The sequence below is a fragment of the Pieris napi genome, chromosome 2, assembly GCF_905475465.1.
Source record: "Pieris napi chromosome 2, ilPieNapi1.2, whole genome shotgun sequence".
NCBI classification, from domain to species: domain Eukaryota; kingdom Metazoa; phylum Arthropoda; class Insecta; order Lepidoptera; family Pieridae; genus Pieris; species Pieris napi.
The window spans coordinates 13,774,499-13,797,178 of NC_062235.1; the positions used below are offsets into that span (position 1 = coordinate 13,774,499).

Below are 22,680 nucleotides of genomic sequence, written 5' to 3' on the forward strand. Positions count from 1 at the left end.
TCCCTTGGATTCATTCCTGTGTTTACTAGTTATCCGTTTCCTCTGCATTTAATTGTTTAAAATTTGAATGGTGACGCGTCGAGTTATTTTAATTAGCTTTTTACAATTATAAAACTGTTTACATCACGTGCTTTAAAGCCTTTAATCATCACGCATTGACTGTCAACTGCACGCTTTAAAGGTAATAAAACCTTATTTCGTTCATTTATCCTATAAAATTGAATAAAAACTAGAATGAAAAGCAAACATTTAATTTTAATTAATTACTGTATATGTTTATTCAAGGTCATTAACGCTCTTCTCTATAGTCGTAATCGACATAACACTAAGACATAATATTTTATGTGATTTAATCCATTTTCTGAGCTAGGCAAATGGAAAAATGCTTTTTAAAAAACTTTTTACCACATAAATGTTTTTTATTCATCTCTTTAAGCAATGTTAGTTATGAATAGATTCAAAACTCAAATGTTGTGATAATGAATGTGAAAAGACTGCGATGAAACCGGCATGTCTTAAACCCAAAAATCGAATTGGTTCGTTAGCGCCAGAATGCTAGGCACGTGTCTTATTTATCAATAATATATAAGTGAAAAGTGTTAACACAGAAGGTAATTAATTTGGTGTCGTGCCTATTAATAAATTTCCAGTAATTGTCCGATCCTAATAAAATATATATAATAGGTAATATTAATTTACCTGCAAAAGTAATATCAATTAAGCTTCCTTCAAATTTAAGATAAAACTTTTCGCAGAAACTTTGGCATCTCATAAAGTTTAACTGATTTTGTTTTATAATTTAATTTAACATGAATTATGAAATTCAGAAAACTTTTTTATTAAACTTACTATCCTAATAATTAATTCTGTTTATAATATATCTCTTTTTCACCTTAAGTACAGCATTAATTTTGTCTAAGTTTGTGAAAGCCTTGCACTTCTTTGTTCCTATAGGATCTTTTTACTTTCAAATATCATTTAAAAGTGTAACAATTCAGATTCTATATGATCTTGTAGAATAATGAATTTTGTGTTGTAATTCATACTGTGTATAGGTGCACTGTATCGTCCTGCTAAGTAATATAAACAAATGGTGTAACAGCCATTTAGTGTAAGCCATCTTAATGGACAAAACACGAAAACGCTTTCCGAAATCCCTTAAAAACTTAAACCATTTGTATTCACTTCTTTTCGTTTTGAAAAGTAATTGGGTCGTATAAGCCGAAGCTTATGCCTATCCTCAAATTGAAAGAAAATATTTCATTAACTGAGTATCCATCTGCTTTTCTGTTACGTCTTACTTACTTTAATTTAATAATCAAACAAACTGTAACACAAACGTTTTTTTTTAAATTTCATATAACAGGGGGGAAATGAGCAAGAGGCTCTTCAGGTGTTAAGTGATACTATATTGACACTCACATTGCCAGAGGACTCGCAAGTATGTGTCGGCCTTTTAAGAATTGGTACGGTCTTTTCGTGAAGGACCCTAAGTCAAATAGGTTGGGAAATACATCGATGCGCAGCTGGTTCCACATAGTGGTGGTGCGCGGCAGAAATTGCCTTAAAAACAATCAGTTGTGGAATGAACATGACTAAATCGTTCATGCAATGAAATATAATCTTGATTACCAAAGTAATAACCAATAAACTGAGTAAATACAAACTGTTATAAGTTTGCTAAATAATTCAAATTAGATCGCAGTTATAGAAGAAGGTTATTTAGATTCAAGAGTTGAATAACCGTCTTCTTTGATACCTGACGTGATACAATTACATAAATGACTGATGAAGATCTATACAGATATCGGAACCTCTTGGCTAAAGGCGTTTACTAAACTAAGTGTCATTATTTATAACTTTTATGTAATTATTATATTTAAACGACTGTTTTAGATAACTATAATATATTCCTTAATGGCCAAAATCAAGTGAAATACTTAATTAAGATTAAGTTGCCTGTAGGTGAAGAGCGTGATTTGACACATTTATATTTCCATAAATACGGTTTTGTACTTTAATACTTGATATTAACAGTTAAAAATCCATTGCCTCGAACGAGAAAATATTAAGAGGATGCTTACAGCATAATTTTATTATATTCTTGATTTCGTAAGCGAAGTACGAGTAATTATTTAGTATCTCCATTTAATATTAAAGTGAAGCTTTTTAAAGCTCAAAATCATCTTTGAGCTTTAAAAAGCGGTTTTAAGACTTAAATTATTTACTTCATGAATGTTAAAAATTGGTAAAATCTATTGAATAAATGAGATCTTTAGCAGCAGGAATTATTTTACAGAACTCGTCGTTTGTTTGCATATCAACAAAGCATTATATTGGAATATTTCAGTTTTTATTTTAATAATATTGGTAGTCGAAAGGGAGAGAAAAAAACCTAAAACTGGGTTGAATTTTTTAAATTTCATTAGTACTAATGGTCATGACCATAGTGCATATTTCAGCGCAATGAGATTTTCAGATTCAGTTGTGGATATATTTATATGGTGTGCTTTAACAATAACATCATTAGCTATTCAAAGGGGGAACGCTGCCAGTATCTTTGGAACCTTGCCTATACTATTAAAGGGGTCCCTTTAATAATATATTTTAGTTATTATATATTAAGGTTATAGTTATTGTTTTTTTGTTATTATTTAATTTATTTTATAACATCATAATCTTAAGCTTAAGCGGTTACGCTTGAATTACTTCAAAAGTTTGGCAAAAGTGGGGCAACAATCACAGTTGGGCTCGAACTATGATTTCGTAATCTGTTTCCTTGATCATTTTCTTTGTTACGCTTCAGTGCCTGACACACGCAGTCTACTTCTTTCTACTCACGATATTTATCCTTCCACGTATAAGAAAATATAAATGGTGCATAAGTAGAAAAACGTTGAGAGTCAAGCAATACGTGTATTGCTGACACATATTGTACAATATTATAATTAAATAATTTTCTTAATATCCATTAAGGTTGGAGTCACGACACAACAGCTGCATACATATTTTTATTTACAGTATCTTATGTAATTCTCCTATAAGCAATTTTATAAAACTATATAATCCCAATTGTTAAGCTCAAATACTTTAAGCTTTCTAAACCAATAAACATGATGTAAATTAACCAAAGTGAAGTACTATACAGTACTGGAATATTAACTTGCTGAAATTAGACCACAACGCTACACCACAACTTAGCTCGTAAAGTCCAAAATTGCTGGCCAAAAGTACAACATTCAAACTCTCTGATTTTAGACTGTTTCTATACAACTATTATAAAGATGTGAAGGTTTCTTATTGTGGTTTAATATTTAGTAGTTAATCTCTGGAAAATACTACATACCTGAATTTAAAACAAGCAGACAAACAAGAGAAGTCAATGTGTTTTTTTACTTTCACTAGTGTTAGTTTATCCACTGTGAAGTTATTAATATCCAGTCATTGCATGGCTAAGTGGGTAGATTAATATAAATCCACAAGCCTTACCTAACCTTACATTCATGTGATATCATGGCGAGTTCTTTCACCACCTTGCCTTGCCCAACAGAGAGTGTAAATTAAATCCTATGTATATAACGTCGTTCTCCAGATGTTCTTGAGCGCTCTGTTCTTCATCGAACGTTTGCCGTGTGTCCAGAAGACTTCCGTGTTTCATATCATGCACCACTTTCATCATGCGATATACAATTATTCACTAAACATTGAGTGTTGTCAAAAATGTATATTTGAATGGAATTTTACAAATAAAGATATAAGAGATCCAATGTATCCGAAAAAATCAGAGGTAGATAAAAAATGCGATCATCAATTGTCCAAGAGGCTTCGATTCAGGGATTTCATTAAAGTTATTTACATAACAATTTCTCTCGAAAGAAAACCTTAAGCGATTCAATTTAGCGAAAGCCGTGAAAAATGAGTCGCGACACGGCTAACGTAGATTTATTGCTTGATATTAAATTAAATAACTGTTTTTTGTCCCGTGGGATTAATTATGCTCCTTTCTTTCATAATCACTCTTTTGTTCTTAACTTCAAAAAAGTTTAATATTACAAAGTAAAACTTTCTTTATATGCTCTCGTATATTAAGATTCAGGTTAGCTGTTTATTAATTGGATGGATAATGATAGTATTTTTTTTAAATAATAGTATTTTTTTGAGTATTGGAGCTATTCCTATCTTTCTGGTGAAATATAGAAGTACTCACAACGGCGTGGAAAACAAAACGTTGAACACAAAACTTTACTCCGTTGTTTTGTATTATACATTTATTAATCGACAATTTATTACCCCAGAATATTTCTAACTATGTAAAAACGTATATCAGGATAATATAAATATTAAATATCATAAAGAATTAACGTTCTTGCGATAGAAACGATACAACTTTGTACATCTTATATCTAATACTAAGATATTAAAAAAAATCAGTCGCGCTAGGTCAGATTTCTATATCTGTTTCATGATCATATTTTTTCAATCTAATAAGCAAGAAGGTGATCAGCCTCCTGTGCCTGACACACCCCGTCGAATTCTTCACGATGTTTTCCTTCACCGTTCGAGCGAATGAAATATAAAGGCGCACATAGAAAGACAGTCCATTGGTGCTCAGCCGGGGATAGAATCTACGACCTCAGGGATGAGATTCGCACGCTGAAGCCACTAGGCTAACACTAATATATTCACTAATCATAATACTTCAGCATTTACATCGATATAATATGTATAAATTGCTAACAAATTGGTTTATATAAGATTCGCCACGTAGAAGCCTACTTATTTAAGTTTGTGAGGGCAGATGCAAAGTTATTATAGTTTCACAGCGGGCCGCTTGTGCAGAAGAATATTGCCCAAACTTTATCGTATTTGGTAATTGACGAAGTTTAAAAGCTAAATTGACACAACCAACAATGTTAGGAGTTTATAATGAAATGATAAGATAATGCCTAGGTCAGGTGGTTTAATTATAAAACTTATAAACATCACTGTTGATTGTTCAATTACATATTAATATATATTTATGACAACCAACATAAGCTAATTTTTATAATCCTAAATAAATCACTGCGAGCGACTTGGCGAACTTCTACGATTTCGATAATCGCGGCTTGACGTATACATTATCTTCTACGTTAAAGATACCGCCACCACGAAAGTACTTACATCTCATTAGATTCTAATATCAATATTGTTTCCCGCTTCTAATTTAAAGGAAAATGTTCATTATGATTCCGGTCACGTTTTGATTTATAATAAAAACATTGAGATTAAAGTCTAAAACATGATTCCCGCATTTAGGAACATCTTGGACGCAAATTAGAGTGATTACTTCGGAGCCATTCAAAACATAATTTAGATATTGGACGCTTCGCTCAAACTTTAAATTGAGGTCTCAGACAGCTTTACTATGTTTCCAACTCCTGAATTGAATATGAAATATATTTGAGCTTGTTTTTCAGTTTTAAAGCTTAAGAAGAAGTACGTATTAACGTATACTTGTTTGTCGTTTAAATTTTTTATAAGAATTAACGGAAAATTCTTGCTATACATTATTTAATATATTATTATGTCCGATTAAAGCTCACGTGTAATAGTAAAATTGTATACTTTCAATGCTAATCTTTTGCTTGTTTTCAAAATTGTTCTTTTATTTATTGTTACAGATGTTTGTAAAGCTGAAAGGATCTAAAAAATAATGCATTGTTAATCGAAATTAATTAACAATGCTACACAGAACATCGTCATCCCGGCGCCGGAGAGCATCAAGAAGTGCGGCAACATCGCCTCAGACCAGATCTCCGAGACCTTCTGCACAGACGTCGAGACGCGCCTCATTAGCAACTACAGAAACAGACGATGAACTAGAACCTCCACCACAACGCAGCCCAAGAGCGAGTCTTGCTCCAGATGCAGCTCTGGACTATCAAAGGAGTCCTCGTCATTCCCTCGTTCCAGAGACACGGTCAGCTAGAAACTCTATCACTCCAGAAACAACACTTGTAAGAAACACACTCACACCCTCAAGGAACAATCTTGGCGTCGAACAGGCCTACGGATCTCGGCTGAGCTTAAACCCACAAGACTTTAATCGCTCTCCACGCAACAGTATCATTCCAGACGCATCTGCAAGAACACCACGGCGAAGTTTAATCCCAGAAGGAACATCATGGAACCAGCCTAGAAACTCTTTAGTGCCAGACGTCGGTAGAAGTCCTAGACATTCGGTTGCAAGCATACAAATTGACCCTGCAAGAAACCAAAAGAACCTGGGTCCAAGTCCTCGCACAAGTCCTCGAGGCAGTGTAGCACCAGATGCGTTAAAAAAAGACTTCGCCGAATTGAATAGGGCTCCTAGAAGTACATTGATACCTGAATCTCAAAGGAGTCCAAGGGGCAGCATTGCCCCATCTGAAAGAAGTGGCCGAGGCAGTTTAGTCACTGGAGATATAGACGCGTCAAGATTAAGCCCCAGGGGAAGTTTGACGTTAACTTTTCAAGAACCATTAGTTTCGAGGGAAAGGAGAGCAAGTGATGAAAGCCAAACACCTGGTAAGAATTTAGTTTCTAATTATAATATTCTTTTATATACTCAATACTTCTTTCCTCTCTTCTTTTAGTGTCTCTCCATTACTGGAGGTTGGCCGTCAGTATCTTGAAGCGTGTCTTGTCCTGTGCCATATGCTGCAACTCTCGTTGCAATACTTGCCACTCCCGAATGTTGCGAAGCCATGATTTCTTCCTTCTGGATTTTACCCACTATAATTAATTGAAGAAGGTGGTAGCGGTCATGGTGCAACACGTGGCCCAAGTACGCAACTTTCCGTTGTTTAATGTTCTGCAAAAGTTTTTTCGACATTCCAACTCGTTTCAAAACCTTCTCGTTAGAGACCGTCGGGATCCAGCTTATACGAATGCGACGATAGCACCACATCTCAAATGCTCTAAGTGCCGGCGGGTATTTCCTTTAATTGTCCAAGCTTCACAATTGGCCATATGTAACAAAGCAGAAGTTGGACTCGGAGTTTAATGGAGTCAAGTGACGACAGCACAAAACTTTCTTCATTTTGTTAAAAGATCCTCGGGCAATTTCGATTCGAGACCTCCGAGTTCCCAAATACCTGTATTGCCGCACCCGTTCCAACGTTCTTCCAGCTACAGATGAATTAAGACCTAAACCTGTCGTTTCGAGAAATGACAATCACCTTCGTCTTTACTGCATTAATAGTCAGACCGTCTCTTTCGCTAGTTTCATGAACTTTTTTAACAAGCGTTTGTAGATCTTCCATTGACGAGGCTATTAAAACAGTGTCGTCTGCATAGCGAATGTTGTGGATGATCTTTCCGTTACCTTTCACACCGACCTCTAACCCCTCAATGCCCTCTGATATAGTTGCTTCGGAATATACATTGAATAACACTTTCCAAGAGTTTAACGACCTCAACTGGGATGTTATCTGGACCTGGGGTTCTGCCCAATTTAGCCGATTTTAACGCATACTCAATATTACGAGATTATTATTATAATATCAAAAAAAACAAGAACATATTGACGGACTTTTGCACCTCTTCACATTTGTAGAATAACGAACGAACAATTGTAAAACTGATATTCGTAAGACTAAGTGTGTAAGACAAGTATTAATATTATTAAACTTAGGTGGCAGAGGCCGTGTCTCCCCGTATCGGTCGTCTTTGGGAGGTCGTCCCGGCCTATCAGATACAGGATCACGCAGAGCGTCCAGTTCTGTGAGCCAAGTGAGAGTTATTTGTTTTATTATATAAAGATGGTACATTTAAATAATAATAACATACAGTATATTTATAATTTCAATTAATGCAGGTGTCAGGTGATGAGCAACGAAGGCTGTGCGGCGAACAGACCAAATATAATGACCGCACGGGTCTGGGTTTGGGTGTGGGTTTGACTACATATGGTTCAGTAGCGTATCAGCTAAAAGATGCTAATATGGAAGCAACGGGCACGATAGATTTTGTCTGCCGAGCTGCTAAAATTATGAATAGAACGAGTAAGTAGTTTAAGAACCTACTATTTTACTTTAAATGTCAAAAAAGTCATAGATTATGTTAAGATATTTTTCTAAATAATAAAATAATATAATTTTATATATATGTAATATATTTCTTTCAGTTGTTATGACAGTATTTTTAGCTGTCCTGTCAACTCTCCCAGTGATTATGATGATTATGGGTAAGTTAAAATTATACCGGTACATTTTTAGATCAAAAACGTTTACTTAATACACATTGCGTATTAATACAATTTGATAAGAAAGTTAAATAATTCAGAAGGCGACTGACGATTCTACGATTTAATTATTTTTTTGACTATTAGAAAAATGGAACTGGGACAGAATCTGCGAACTGGTAAGATAATTCAAAGATTAGATTGGGATTGGGAGGTGGACAAATGTTAATTATACAAGAAGTTAAGGGTTGGTAGCTCATAGATATATAGCTAGGATATTAGATAGGATAAGGATAAGATACGGAGTGACTTCGGTAAAAGGGTTCTTAAAACCAATGTTCTGAAACAGGTTCGAGTGACGTCCATAAGAGATTCTGTAAAATTAAATATAAAAAATTGCTTTAATCGTGGCCCTATATATAACTATCACACATTCCTTTATATAAAAAAACTTCTGTGTTTTCAATATATTCACATGTAAAAGCATGGAAATACGACATACACAACAGGACATTGATTGAATTGACAGACAATATAAATTCCGAACATTCAGAAATATACGGATATTTCATGAATATTCAGCACGCATTCGAATTAATATCTACCTGACAATAGACTCTCAATTCATATTTTATTAGTAGAATATGTAGTTAATTTACTTGTCATTACTACTACAATATACTGTATTTGTATATCTGTTAGAAAACCTAAATAAATAGTATTCTTAGAAGGAAACAGAATTATTTATATACTCGTACATTAATTAGAATAGTATTTATAAACATTCACAAATGATATATTGTTATCATAATACTAATTAAAATAATATCAGAATTGACTATGATACTATTATTGATAATGTAATGTCATAACTACTTTGTCAAATTTGTGTGGCAGAATATGCCACATGGAAGTTTAGATTGTACCACCATAATATTTGTACCATATTCTTGCAAATAAATAATATATTATTTTTAATAAACGGTCCGATTGATTGAAAATATTGGTTAATAATGTACGAGAAAAAAATCGCAAGTGACGATGGTAAATCGCGAGAGAATGCGCGAAATGTAAACTTTTTTAATTTCAATTTTAAATAGAAATTTCCAGTATTCCTATAATAATTAATTTCAAAGAGCATTGAAAATTTAACATGAAGTCTGAAATGTCAACGATAATTTAATCGCGTAGAGTGTAAGACGATTAATATTTCACAAGCTCTCATCCTAACGAAACTCGAACAAGATACACAATTCGTTTTAAAATAATATCGTTACATCTTACTGGCGCGTAAATCACATTTCAACATTGGATATTTTTCAGAGAATACGGAAAAAGAGTGAATACATACAAAATTTACAAAATTATTATTAATATTCTCTATTCATGTATTTTTTTCAATGGCGCAGTTGTTGCGTAGTTTTGAGTAGACAAAACGTAACGTAACGTTTCACATGCCTAATATTCTAAATACGTTTCAATGTGTGATTCTAGCGTTTTAATTATCATCAATCTTATAAAAATCTGACTTCCAATTTAAAAGCTTTAACAAACTTTGTTCAATTAATAGAATCGCTTTACTGTATTTATAATCAACTCGCTTAGTTTCTTTCATTTAGCATGTTGCTAAGTAAGAATGATTGTATCTAGTAGTAAGTAATTTAAATCATAAACAATGACTACTCGTAGTGCTAAGAGTCGCCAGTTGGAAAGCCAACTCCAACTCGCGCTCCAAGAACTAAAAAAGTACAAGGAGCAGTGTGAACAATTAATTGTTGAAAGGAATGACAACGAAATCGAGACGTTGAAGGTAATTAATAGAAATACTTTACTGAAAACTGAGATGACTCGGCTTCACAATCTTTGCTTGGAGGCACAGGAGGAAAGAGACCGTCTTAAAAGACAAACAGGCAACTTTGACCGCTGTGCCATTGAATATGAGGATAATTTAAAAGCCATGTCAGAGCTACGGTCTCAACTCTCTTGTGCCTATGAAACAATTGAAAAGCTTAAATTAAATATTAACAAATTAGAGTCTTCTCATACACAAAGTCTGTATGAAGAACTGGTCATCTCAAATCTAGGTAAAGACTGTATTAGGTCCACTGCAACAATTGACTTGACAGGTGATGACTCTGTGTCACATACATCAACTCAATTCAATTGTAACAGCAAAAACAAATTAAAAAAATATATTAAATTGCAAAAATTCATTAAAAAAACTAAAAAATTAATAAATGGAAATAATATTTACAAAAATCATATAAACCTATCAAAAAAATATAAAAATGTTTTAAATCAATGTAAAATGTTTTCATGTGAGGTTGAATCAGTAAAGAATAAATATGAAACTGACATTCTCACATTAAATTCTAGGATTACAAGTCTTCATAATTCTCTTCAAGATATGACAGATAAATATAGTTGTGCCCAGCAACAAATAGGGGAGCACATATTGGCCATGGATGAGGTTCTGCTACTGTCTCAATACAATGAACAACGCTTCTTGTCATTGACCAACAATTGCCAGTGTGGTTTTAATGGGACAAATGCGGAGCCTCCATTGTTATCATGTGAGCCCAGTGTGCAGAGTGACAGTTTCATAGAAAAAGTCAGTGTAAATAAAAGTGAAATTCTGTTATTTAGTGATGATATAGGGAAAAATATTGGTACTAAATTATATCAGTCCTCCGGCAAAATTGTAACAAATCATTGTATGCTCGGAGCCACCCCTGTAACCATTTTCAACAAAGTCTTGTGTGGAAATTACACAAATAACACAACTTTAATATTGCTTTTTGGGAGAAGGGGAAATGTAGGACAAAATGAATTGTTGTCATTTATTGATAAATTAAAATCACTTAATGTAGAGAATATTGTCTTGCATACATTTCCTTACATCAAAGGTGCACCAAAGGAAAATAAAATTAGATATAAGTTAAATATGCTATTGCACAATTCATTAACTACTAACAATATACAATTAAATTGTGACTTAGGTACACTACCTAATTTAATGGACATAAATTGTATATTTAAAAATAAGTATGTATTGACAAAGGATAGGTTCCGCCTACCTAATTATTATTTACAACAGATAGCTACTATGCTATCTTACTTTTTATTTACAACTAAAGCTAAACATTTAGCTTTTCAGACAACTGCTTCTATTGAGCAGCTAGCTTTTGAGACAACTGCTTCTATTGAGCAGCTTAGCTTAAGAGAATGTAGTGATACTTGCAGTAGCACTTCATTAAGTATTAATAATTTAAATTAGATAGTGTGACAATAGAGGCAAACTCTAGCAATAATTTAGTACAACTCAGCTCAACACAAACATGTAATATTACTAACAACAACTGTTTAAACTTGATGCATCAAAACATGCAAGGTATGTTGGGCAAAGAATTAGAATTGGAGTTGTTTTTAAAATCAAGAAAAATTGATGTCCTATGCATTACCGAACATTGGCTTAGAGAATGCCAAATCATCTTTAACTTTGATCAGCACCAAGTTGCAAGTTCGTTTTGCAGATTGTCGGCGATTCATGGGGGCTCTTTGATTATTGTTAATAAAAATTTAAAGTATAAAGAGCGTAATGACATCGTGTGTCTGTCTGTAGAACACTCTTTGGAGGTAGCCTGTATAGAGATTGAGAATTGCATTATTTTAAGTGTTTATAGACCACCAAGTGCATCTTACGATTTTTTTGAAGCAAAGTTGGAGGAAATTTTGTGTAAAGTTAGTTTTAAGAACAATAAGTATATTATTGTATGTGGTGACTTCAATATAAATTTATTAGAAAATACCTCCATTAGTAAAAAATTCAATCTGTTATTAAAATCTTACAATCTTGTTAACTTGTTTCTTGAGCCCACTAGAATTACAAGCTCCACTGCTACATGTATAGATAATGTATTTACAGATGCAGAGGCAATGCAAACCTCAATTACAACTGATCTTAGCTCAGATCATTGTGGACAGTTAGTGGCGCTAAAATGTAAAGTGGTGAAACAAGTAAATAAGAGCAGTGTGTTTGTTCCAGTAAATAAAAAGCGAATGGTGAGATTTAGACATAATATAGGTAAACACCTACCTTTATTACCGGTAGGTACTACCGTTGATATACAATACAACAATCTAAGTGATTGTATTAATAAAGAGTTCAACACCATCTTTACCCCAAAGAAAGTCTCTCATTCGCAGTGTAAATCGTTTAGTGATTGGGCGACAGCGGGAATTTATAAAAGTAGACAACGGTTGTATGACCTTTACGCTGAAAAGTCATACAATCATAATGAAGAATTTATTCTTTATGTTCGAAATTATTCGAAATTATTTAAGAAAGTTTGTTACGCGGCCAAGTCCTTAAATATTAAAAACAAGATTAAAAATAGTAGCAATAAAACTAAAATGACTTGGAAGATAATTGATAGTGAAACTGGAAGAGTCAGGGATCGCAATCAAGACATCGAACTATGTGTCGATAACACTATAATCAAATCTAACGAAGAGATAGCGATTGTTTTTGATAAGTACTTTTCTGACATTCCAATTTCGACTACAAAGTCTCTTCAATCATCTCCCGCCCTCGCTGAATCGCTGCTCAAAGATAATGTAAACGAGTGCAAGGTCAGTTTTATATTCCGACCCATTGGTGCCGACGATATAGTGAGGATATTTAGAACCATAGATATTAAGAACACTACCGACCTTTGGGGTATTTCTGTAAAAATAATTAGTAGCATAATTGATGTAATTGCTCCCCATCTAGCTATAATTTTCAACAATTGTATTAAAAGTGGCGAGTTTCCCGATCTAATGAAACATAGTAAAGTCATTCCATTATTTAAAGCAGGTAGTATGTCCGACCCCAGTAACTTTAGACCAATTTCCGTACTACCTACTTGTAGTAAAATATTTGAAAAAATTATATTAAATCAACTGGTAAGTCATTTTAACGTAAACAAATTATTACATAATAATCAGTTCGGTTTTACCAAGGGTCGCTCGACAGCCGATGCCGGTGTTGAGTTATATAGATATATAATTAAGGCTTGGGAGGAGTCGCATGACGCTTTAGGTGTTTTCTGCGACTTATCCAAAGCATTTGATTGTGTCCAACACGAGACCTTAATCGGGAAACTCCGCCATTATGGCATCAAGAATACCGCACTGAATCTTCTGACTTCCTATTTACACGGAAGAACTCAGAAGGTTGAAGTGAATGGTAAGAGGTCCTCTGGGTCGGCAGTAGATATGGGGGTACCACAGGGCTCAATTCTTGGCCCTTTCCTCTTTCTTGTTTATATAAATGATCTACCTTTCATGGTAGAGAGAAAACATCAGATAGTTTTGTTTGCTGATGACACGTCCTTGATTTTTAAAATCAAACGACAAATAACAAATTTTGACGATGTGAACAATGCTCTGTCTTCGATTGTCCATTGGTTTAGTATGAATAACCTTCTACTTAATGCAAAAAAGACAAAATGCATTAAATTTTGTGCAAAAAATTCAAGGATTATGGATACTAGACCAATTATAAACGGTGAGGAATTGAATCTGGATGATACAACTGTATTTCTCGGAATCACCATGGATTCAAAACTTCAGTGGTCCCCTCATATTAACGGATTGGCGAAGAGACTTAGTTCTGCAGCCTACGCGGTTAAAAAAATTCGCTCTCTAACTGATGTCGATACAGCTAGACTTGTTTATTTTAGTTACTTTCATAGCTTAATGACTTATGGCTTATTATTATGGGGTCATGCTGCTGATGTCGAAACTATTTTCATCCTGCAGAAGAGGGCTATTCGTGCAATCTATAATTTAAAATGTAGGGAATCTCTTAGAGATAAATTCAAGGAAATTAATATACTTACCTTTCCCTCGCAATATATTTATGAAAATATTATGTATGTATACAAAAATAGTGATAAGTTTACTAGAATAGAACATACGCACAATGTTAATACACGGAACAAACGCAGGCTGCAATTTCCCCGTACTAGACTATCTAAAGTTAGTAATTCTTTTTTGGGGAAAGGGATACTCTTCTTTAATAAAATCCCAGAAGCTCTTTTATCACTGCCTTTCAATAAATTTAAGAAATGTATTAAAGAAAAGCTGTGTAAAAAGGCTTACTATAAAGTCAACGATTATCTAATTGATAAAAGGGCCTGGGACTAGACAGGCTACTTCTAATTAATTTGCGATATTTGTTATAAATAAGTGTTGTTTGATGATTTGCTGTTTTAAAAGAGTACCGAGAGTTTTTTACGCCGGCTTTTTCTCTCGGCCTACACCCTCTGTCTTCTTTGCCGATGAGTAGGGATGCCTTCAAATTTAATGACGTGGAATAAGTGATACATGTATCTTACGTTCCATAATAAACATATTTTTTTTTTTTTTTTTTTTTTTTATATTATAATAATGTTATAATTTTAACAATATGACATGGTAATTTGAGTATTTCATGTTATGATTATTTTCGTCACGTTTTAGAACATATATGAATTTATAATAGAATATATTTAAATAAGAATATTTTTATTAAATTAATTTTCTTACATAATTTTTATATCTTTACAATAATTACTAATACTATAGAATTGCACGATAATCCATACACCCGGATAATTATACAGTTAAAATACAAATAATGAAATTATCATATACGTACATCTTATAACGTATAATAAAAAAGGCACTATCGTGAACTCAGTCAGAAAACAAACAAATAGGTCTACCTCCATAGAAACCTTATTAATTACATTTTCCTTTATTGTAACGTATTTATGATTAGCACATTTTGATATAAGTGCAAAATAATCAGAAAGCACTTCTAGGAAGATTTCCTTATCAAGTCTACGCATTCTGCATAACACTGTTATGCCAACTAGCCGCTATGCAATTCTTCGTATTGTTGGAATTTATATTAATATTTTCATGTCTTTATGAATATATAATAGGCGTTCAATACATCCGGGACTGTCCGGCGCAGCCTCGTCTACCTGTCTATATGGTGGTGGGAGGTGCAGCAGGGGGTGCTGGTATTTGTTGGTTATTGTGGGCACAGCTGGCTAGCCGCAACTCTAACTCTTCAGCATCGGTGCCGGAGAAAATACTGGCCTATTCACTCACTGCGTTTCTTATGGGATGGTAAATTAATGTTTATTAAGCTAGTATTAAAAATTTGAATGAAGTAGTCGTTTGTGTTTAGGATTCACCAGCTGCAATTAAATTTGTTTCTACTCTTAAAACATTGAAATACTAGCAAAAAGTCTATACTTTTCCATTTCAATTGCAAATAAAGCCAAAGTCTAATAAAATTATTTCAATTAGGGTATTAAAGAGGCATTTTTGACAGTCAAAATTACAAGTTAAAAATATAATTAAAAAAATTACTCTAGTTGCTCTTTAACTAGTGACTCTTTGGGAAGAGTCCCAAAGGTCGATTCATATGTTGCACAATGGACAAGAAACTCGATACTTACTCTTTTAAAATAGTTTTTACAATATTTTGTATACATTGATTTGATATGTGAAGACTAATATAGAAGAAGAATATTAATTTGTTTACATACATATGGAGTTGTAGATTTATCTACAAAACATTATTCAGTAAACTAAATGCTTGGAAAAAATCTCCAATTTTACTTTAATATAAGGCTTTAAAAACTTTAAATGTATGTTTATATCAACACAGTACACCCGCACTTGTCCTCGTTTTTTCGTCAAACGTTCTTGTGTCGCTAATTGGGACATTTCCCGAGAGGGCTTCACGAGTGGGGGAGTGCTATTGGACATTCTATTGTCAGCGATTTACATAGACATTGTTAATTCGTATATTTTTTTCTACGTTTCTATCGAAACTAATGAGTTTAAGCCTGACTTGAAAACTTTAGACGAGATTGTAGAAACGTTATTTTTATAAAGTAGCATAGAAACATATATTTTCGTTACTATAACATAGTCTATAGTATAGTCTTGATAAATTTGAAAATATGTTTAATTCTAGGTTCGCGTTTGGCAATTACTGGACCCTGGGTATCATGTGGCCAGACTACGCACCGAGCCTCTTCGACCCAAACAAGTGGTGCCACCGTACTCTCTATGTATTTGCTTTAACTCAACTTGGGGTCATGTGGGGCGTTCTGGCTTTGATGACACTATTGCTATTATCCCTTGTTGTCTGCCAGGTAAGTTAGAATAAAGTGTTTTACTCAAAGTAATAACTATATAACCAAGTCTTAAGTTTTCTCTTCTATTTATGTAAAGTTGTTACAGTTATAAGTCTGAAAGTATAATAATAATCGATTTATTCAAGTAGACTATAACGTTTGGTAGTAGGAAACATTTATAGCTAATGCACTAGAAATATACATAATGCACAACAAAAAATTACGATTTCTTAATTAATAGATTTACTTGATTTTCTGTCCAAAAATAAACTTATTTTTCCGTCATTTCAAAGGTAAGGTTTTTAAAAACATCTATTTGTTGTTCATCTCTTAAATCTGTGTACTCATAACACATAGTTTTCCTATATCACTATATGTAATAAGGTCTTCGGCTGTGGCTGGCTGGGCCCCCCTCGCTACAAGTAGCAACGGCGCAGCGTCGTGCTCGAGTTATGGCACAGAAACATCAACAACACTATGGACGTGGCTGGAGCGCTGCTGCCCTTCACTCAAGTCGTCCGCCCAGAGCTCACCATCCATGTCCAGGAAGTGCTTACTCAAGCAGACGGAGATAAACCGAAAATAGAGATCAATGAACCCGAAGAGGATAGGAGTCCAAAGGGTCCAGCTTGATGGTTATTCGCCGTGCTTCCGAAGAAGCACGTACATTTTGAGACTTCGGACATTATTTACTACTTTTGACTAGTAAAATTTTGAGAACTTGAACTTTACTTTAGTGTATAGGTTATATGGCAAGAACTACTGTTAGTAGGTATCAGAAAAGCGTAAGAAAATTATAACACGAAAATTATGAATATTCGATACGCATTTCACAGCAGTAATATGATGAATTTATACAGTTTGTCATCGTTTTATTTAGCTTCACAAATAAATAATAAACTAACAATCGAGTGTTTAATGTAAAGTGAAATAATTTGTCCGCTAACGTAAATCAACGAGACTTTAGTGATTCAGGCAAAATTTCGATAAAATGGGAATTATTAATAAATTGGTGAAATTATTAGTATTGTAATTCTTAAACAAAAACAGATATTTGAAATATATTTTCTTTAAAAAAACACAACGAAACTTTAGTATATCATATACTAAATTAGTTTTAATATTGCTTAAAGCAACTGTAAATATGAAAGATTATTTAAAAAAATCATGATTATACGTATTAATTTAGATTAATGTAGTATCGATGCACTATTACTAATATTTTTGGTGTCTATTTTAAAATGGGTGTTATTTTTATTTATTAAGCTCAGGTTCAAGGTTCACTATATAAAATATAAAACAATCAGATCGTACATCTGCAGTCTAAATAAAAAAAGAACTTTATTGACACAAGTTAAGAAACTTTCATAGCAATTTTGAACCTGTTTTATCATCTAAAATGCATGGATCAGGCTTTAAACTTTAAACTTTGTGGAGACCTTTGTATTTTTTATATGTGGTAAATGTTAGCAAATATATTTACGCTTATAGATGCGAAAACTATTTACTATAAATGATAGATATATGATTACATTTATTTATAGCAGTTTATATTACTAAAAAAAATCAAACTTCTATTGTACATTATTAATTAAACTAAAATAACACCGAAATGAATAAACCGTTTATAAGCCTAACATATCTTTATACAATGTAACACAATATTCTTATGTTCGTGTACCGTGAAATGATTACCTGTGTAGCAATTTTCCTGATAGAAAATCGATCGACAAGCGACATTGTAAAAAATAATATCTATTAACTGGAGCGACGTTTGTTAAAGCGATCGAAGGAGTAGAACACACTATTCGTAATAACATTTTACTATATAAGCATTTACAACATATCAAAATTAAATATATCTTTCGGATCATTCAAATATCTAAACTTGACTAACAGTTATTGCTAATTTATCCTGATATACGCGTTTATTTTAAACATTCACAAAATTATAAGTCAAAAGTCAAAATCATTTATTCATAAAGGTAACATAATGTACACTTATGAATTCAAAAAAAAATATATATATATATGAAATGCTTCTAATTTTAAATTTATTGCCAGTTCTCAATTCACGGGCGTAGAACGGAAGAGAAGAATTGGTAATAAACTCTCCGCCACTCTTTTTAATAGCCAAGTCTATTATTTTACATAACGTTTGTAAGGAGTTGCAAACATTACACAACATAACCATACACTCACGTGACATCTTAAGTAATAAATAATAATAAAATAAATTAAAAACAAAGATTTGTCCTCTATCAGCAGGAGGCATGGTGAAATAGGAGCACGCACTTATATTCTCGTGGTTTCGACGTTAAGACTTGTACAACTATTCATTTATTTATTCCAATAATATAAACTTTATTTTTAAAAATCTTACACTATAATAACACTATACAGCCACAATATTTATACTCAGATACGAATCTTAAATTATTTACTGACTGACTTTACTGAGGCAGCAAAATACACAGTAGTCACTCCGATCTAAGCCAATCATCGACCAACACTGCTTATGTGTATAGAATTATAGATATCGAATTTCTTTGCAAAAATAATTATCTTAAACCACTTTAGTTCAAAAGCTTTATACGTCCTTCAAATCGTCCTACACAGACCAATTTACCGAAAATGCTTATTGCTTAAGATACCCAGTACCAAATTGATCAATGAATTTATTTTGTACGGTGCTTTTTTTCGTAAATAAAACATTTGTATATTAATGCAATGCGATTAGAATTGAAGCGTAGATATAATAAGTGTCTATATTAATAAATACTTGATATAATATAGAAGTGGCATGAATATAACATGTGATAAAATCGTACGCGCATTAGTGCTTTTGTTATTTTTCTTCCTTATATGCTGCGTATTAGAGGAGCCTATGAATTATATGACTAATTAACCTTCATTATTGTATTAACTATTAGCTAGGATAAGTGTAATGTAATATGAACGCTTTTTTTCTACATGCGACTTACAGTGTCCTTTGTAACTTTGTGTCAATAAAAACACATAATGTGCATAGCATGCATGCATGACCTCAAATTTTTATTAAATATAATTTAATGTCAAGGATTCAATACTTGATATAGTTATAACTTATATCTTAGATAATTTTCTATCATTCGAAGCGATGGTACTTTAAATTATTAGAATATAATTGAAGCACTATGTATGTATACTTAAATACATACTACCCTCGTACCCCACGTACAAGTAGACATATACAGTAGAAAGCTACGAGGCGTAGATATACAACAGTAGTCATATCAAATAATTTTAAAATTATTAGACTCGATTTGTAGTGTCAAAAATCTTTTACAAAAAGTATTACCAATTTATATATTTTGTATGAAATCTTTAGATTCGTAGAATTGTATTGGTATAAAATAAACGAACTTGATTCGGGAACATAAAATACGTAGCACTTGGTAGTATTTTTATAGGTCAATATTGTACTATGTCGTAGAAAATAATATTTATGCAACATATATGTAAATCGTATGTAAATTAAACGGAATGAATTAAATAATTATGCATCTTTGATTTGTTTTATTCAATGCATATCCCTTGGTCCAACGTTCAACCGATCCAACTGAGATATTGTCTTTTAATTTCAGTCAAGTAATTAATAAGATTTTTCTGTCCATGTTGGACGTCCCAAAACGCAACCCGTTTTTTCCATTTACTCTTTATTTTGAATACATTAGTTTACTTAGTCACTATATATACATAATACAGTATTAACTAATTTAACTTTAGATGTAATATCAATATATTATACGTATAATCAAATAACTAGGTACTTTATTTTGAATCAATTCATATTAAAATTGATCTTTGTTGAATTTATAAAGTACAGTCGACTCTCAATAATTTGAAACTCAAGGGACCAGAGATACATTTCAAATTATCGAGAGATTCAAATTAACGATTGTCGAATTATCGAGAGTCGACTGTACATAACATAACAGTTATTAGTAGCTGCTTCAATTGTTAAACTATTAATTCCATCATTATAGTTAAACTGAGCTGAGACTATATCGAAGTGCTATAAACTTTTTAAGCTGTTGCATAGATTTTATCGCGGGCTTTGAGCGCGGCGACTGACACAAAAAATTCCGTAACGAAAATAAAAACCTTACACACAATAATAGAGCAAGATCCCAGGGCCGCCAGACGTCACGTATTTTCTGACGGATGAATTGTGGACGATTGGGTAGTGTTAGTATGTACTATGATCGTATGCCTACCTGCTAGCTTGGTCAAACGGCCAATTTCCAGGTATCAGGTAATCAAGGTACACAAAAACATTACTTACTTCACGTAAATTCTCATGGCTGATTTTTATATATGTTTTCGAGTGTATAGTTAAAAATAAATTGTCAATACTCCCAGACACTTTCCGTCGGCCATATTGCTTAACAGACGCTTTAAGGGTCTCAAAATAATTAGTCAACTTCACGTAAATTCTGACGCTCCATTTTTATATATGTTCATCCGACAACTATTTTAAAAGCTTTGACAAGAAGACAGACCGATCCAAGGGGCCAATCATCCCCTAAACTAAATTTTAATATCTCTATGAGTGGGAGAGCATTATCTACGCGCTTGAGACTGAGTGAGACCGACTGCGCTGTTAAAGCCATGAAAATTACTTGAACAGATATTTTATAATTTTTAGAACTTTTGTTGACAAGTAAATTATAGCAACAAAAATAAGAAAAAAATTGACACATAATAAATAATATTAAAGTTAGCCGACATTTTTTTTTTTTTTCAATTTATTAATTAGAAATAAAAAAAAATTTTTTTTAAAAATACCACTTATATTTAAATAGCAGCAATTTTTTTAATTAATTATTTATTGGAAATTTGGAAACAAAGTGGAAAAATATTAATTCTTCAATATTTCTTAACAGTGGCTTTTAATCTTCATTATCATCATCATCAAATATCAATCTTGAAATTGAATATCTAAATCGTGATCGTCATCATCAGCATTATCCTTATTTTCTTCCTCTGTAAAAAACAAGTTAAACAATGAAGGTCTGAAAAAACTAAAAATATACAAATAATATGAGAAACGAAAATAATTTACCTGATTGTTCTTCCAGCGACTCACTGACAAAACCCGGTAATTGATCTCCATCGAACCAATGAAAATCATATTTACCATCTTGTAGTGTCCAGCCATTGTTTTCGGGGTTGAAAATATTTATCATCTTCATACTTGCATTGTTCCAAAGCTAGCCCGTCGAAACTGTTGCCAAAGCTCACTTTTACAAGGTGGTAAGTTACTGGCATCGAAGTTTCTTAAATTCTTTCGATTGAATTCTTCATTTATATCAGATACCATGTATGTAAATGATAAACAACTGTAGTCTGGCAGCATCTACATCAATTATTCCAGGAACGTTGTAAACATCACAGATACATTTTTGTATTATGTTGAATACACGTTCTTCTTCATCTACATCACCAACAAAATCCAACGTACCAAAACGGTGAAATGCTTGTTGGTACTCTTCATTTTTCTTCAAAATATTAAACGGCTTTTGCTTGCCCTTTTTGAATAATAATAATTTTTCAAGTAATTTTCATGGCTTTAACAGCGCAGTCGGTCTCACTCAGTCTCATGCGCGTAGATAATGCTCTCGCGCTCCCACTCATAGAGATATTAAAATTTAGTTTAGGGGATGATTGGCCCCTTGGATCGGTCTGTCTTCTTGTCAAAGCTTTTAAAATAGTTGTGGGATGAACATATATAAAAATGGAGCGTCAGAATTTACGTGAAGTTGACTAATTATTTTGAGACCCTTAAAGCGTCTGTCAAGCAATATGGCCGACGGAAAGTGTCTGGGAGTATTGACAATTTATTTTTAACTATACACTCGAAAACATATATAAAAGTCAGCCATGAGAATTTACGTGAAGTAAGTAATGTTTTTGTGTACCTTGATTACCTGATACCTGGAAATTGGCCGTTTGACCAAGCTAGCAGGTAGGCATACGATCATAGTACATACTAACACAACCCAATCGTCCACATTTCATCCGTCAGAAAATACGTGACGTCTGGCGGCCCTGGGATCTTGGACCATAACGTAATATAGGTGCGGCCAATGCGCGATAGATCGGGACAGAACGCATACTGCGTCTCAAATCGGTCTGGCATGATCGGTGACGTAGCGCAGGTGCGATAGAGTGGGACAGAACGCATACTGCGTATTCACATCTCTCTGACGAGCTCGGTGACATAGCGTAAGCGCGGCCGGTGCA

The 22,680-nt window shown here is 33.0% G+C and overlaps 1 protein-coding gene across 1 annotated transcript; it reads left to right on the plus strand.

The window, feature by feature from the left end:
- Window positions 1–5,667: 5,667 nt before the first annotated feature.
- Window positions 5,668–18,415, plus strand: LOC125058312. Its single transcript, XM_047662380.1, has 7 exons — window positions 5,668–6,549; window positions 7,658–7,755; window positions 7,841–8,027; window positions 8,150–8,209; window positions 15,181–15,370; window positions 16,230–16,410; window positions 16,777–18,415. Exons 1-7 carry the CDS (start codon window positions 5,724–5,726, stop codon window positions 16,816–16,818), a joined length of 1,584 nt encoding a protein of 527 aa, XP_047518336.1. The 5' UTR covers window positions 5,668–5,723; the 3' UTR covers window positions 16,819–18,415.
- The last annotated feature ends 4,265 nt before the right edge of the window (window positions 18,416–22,680 follow it).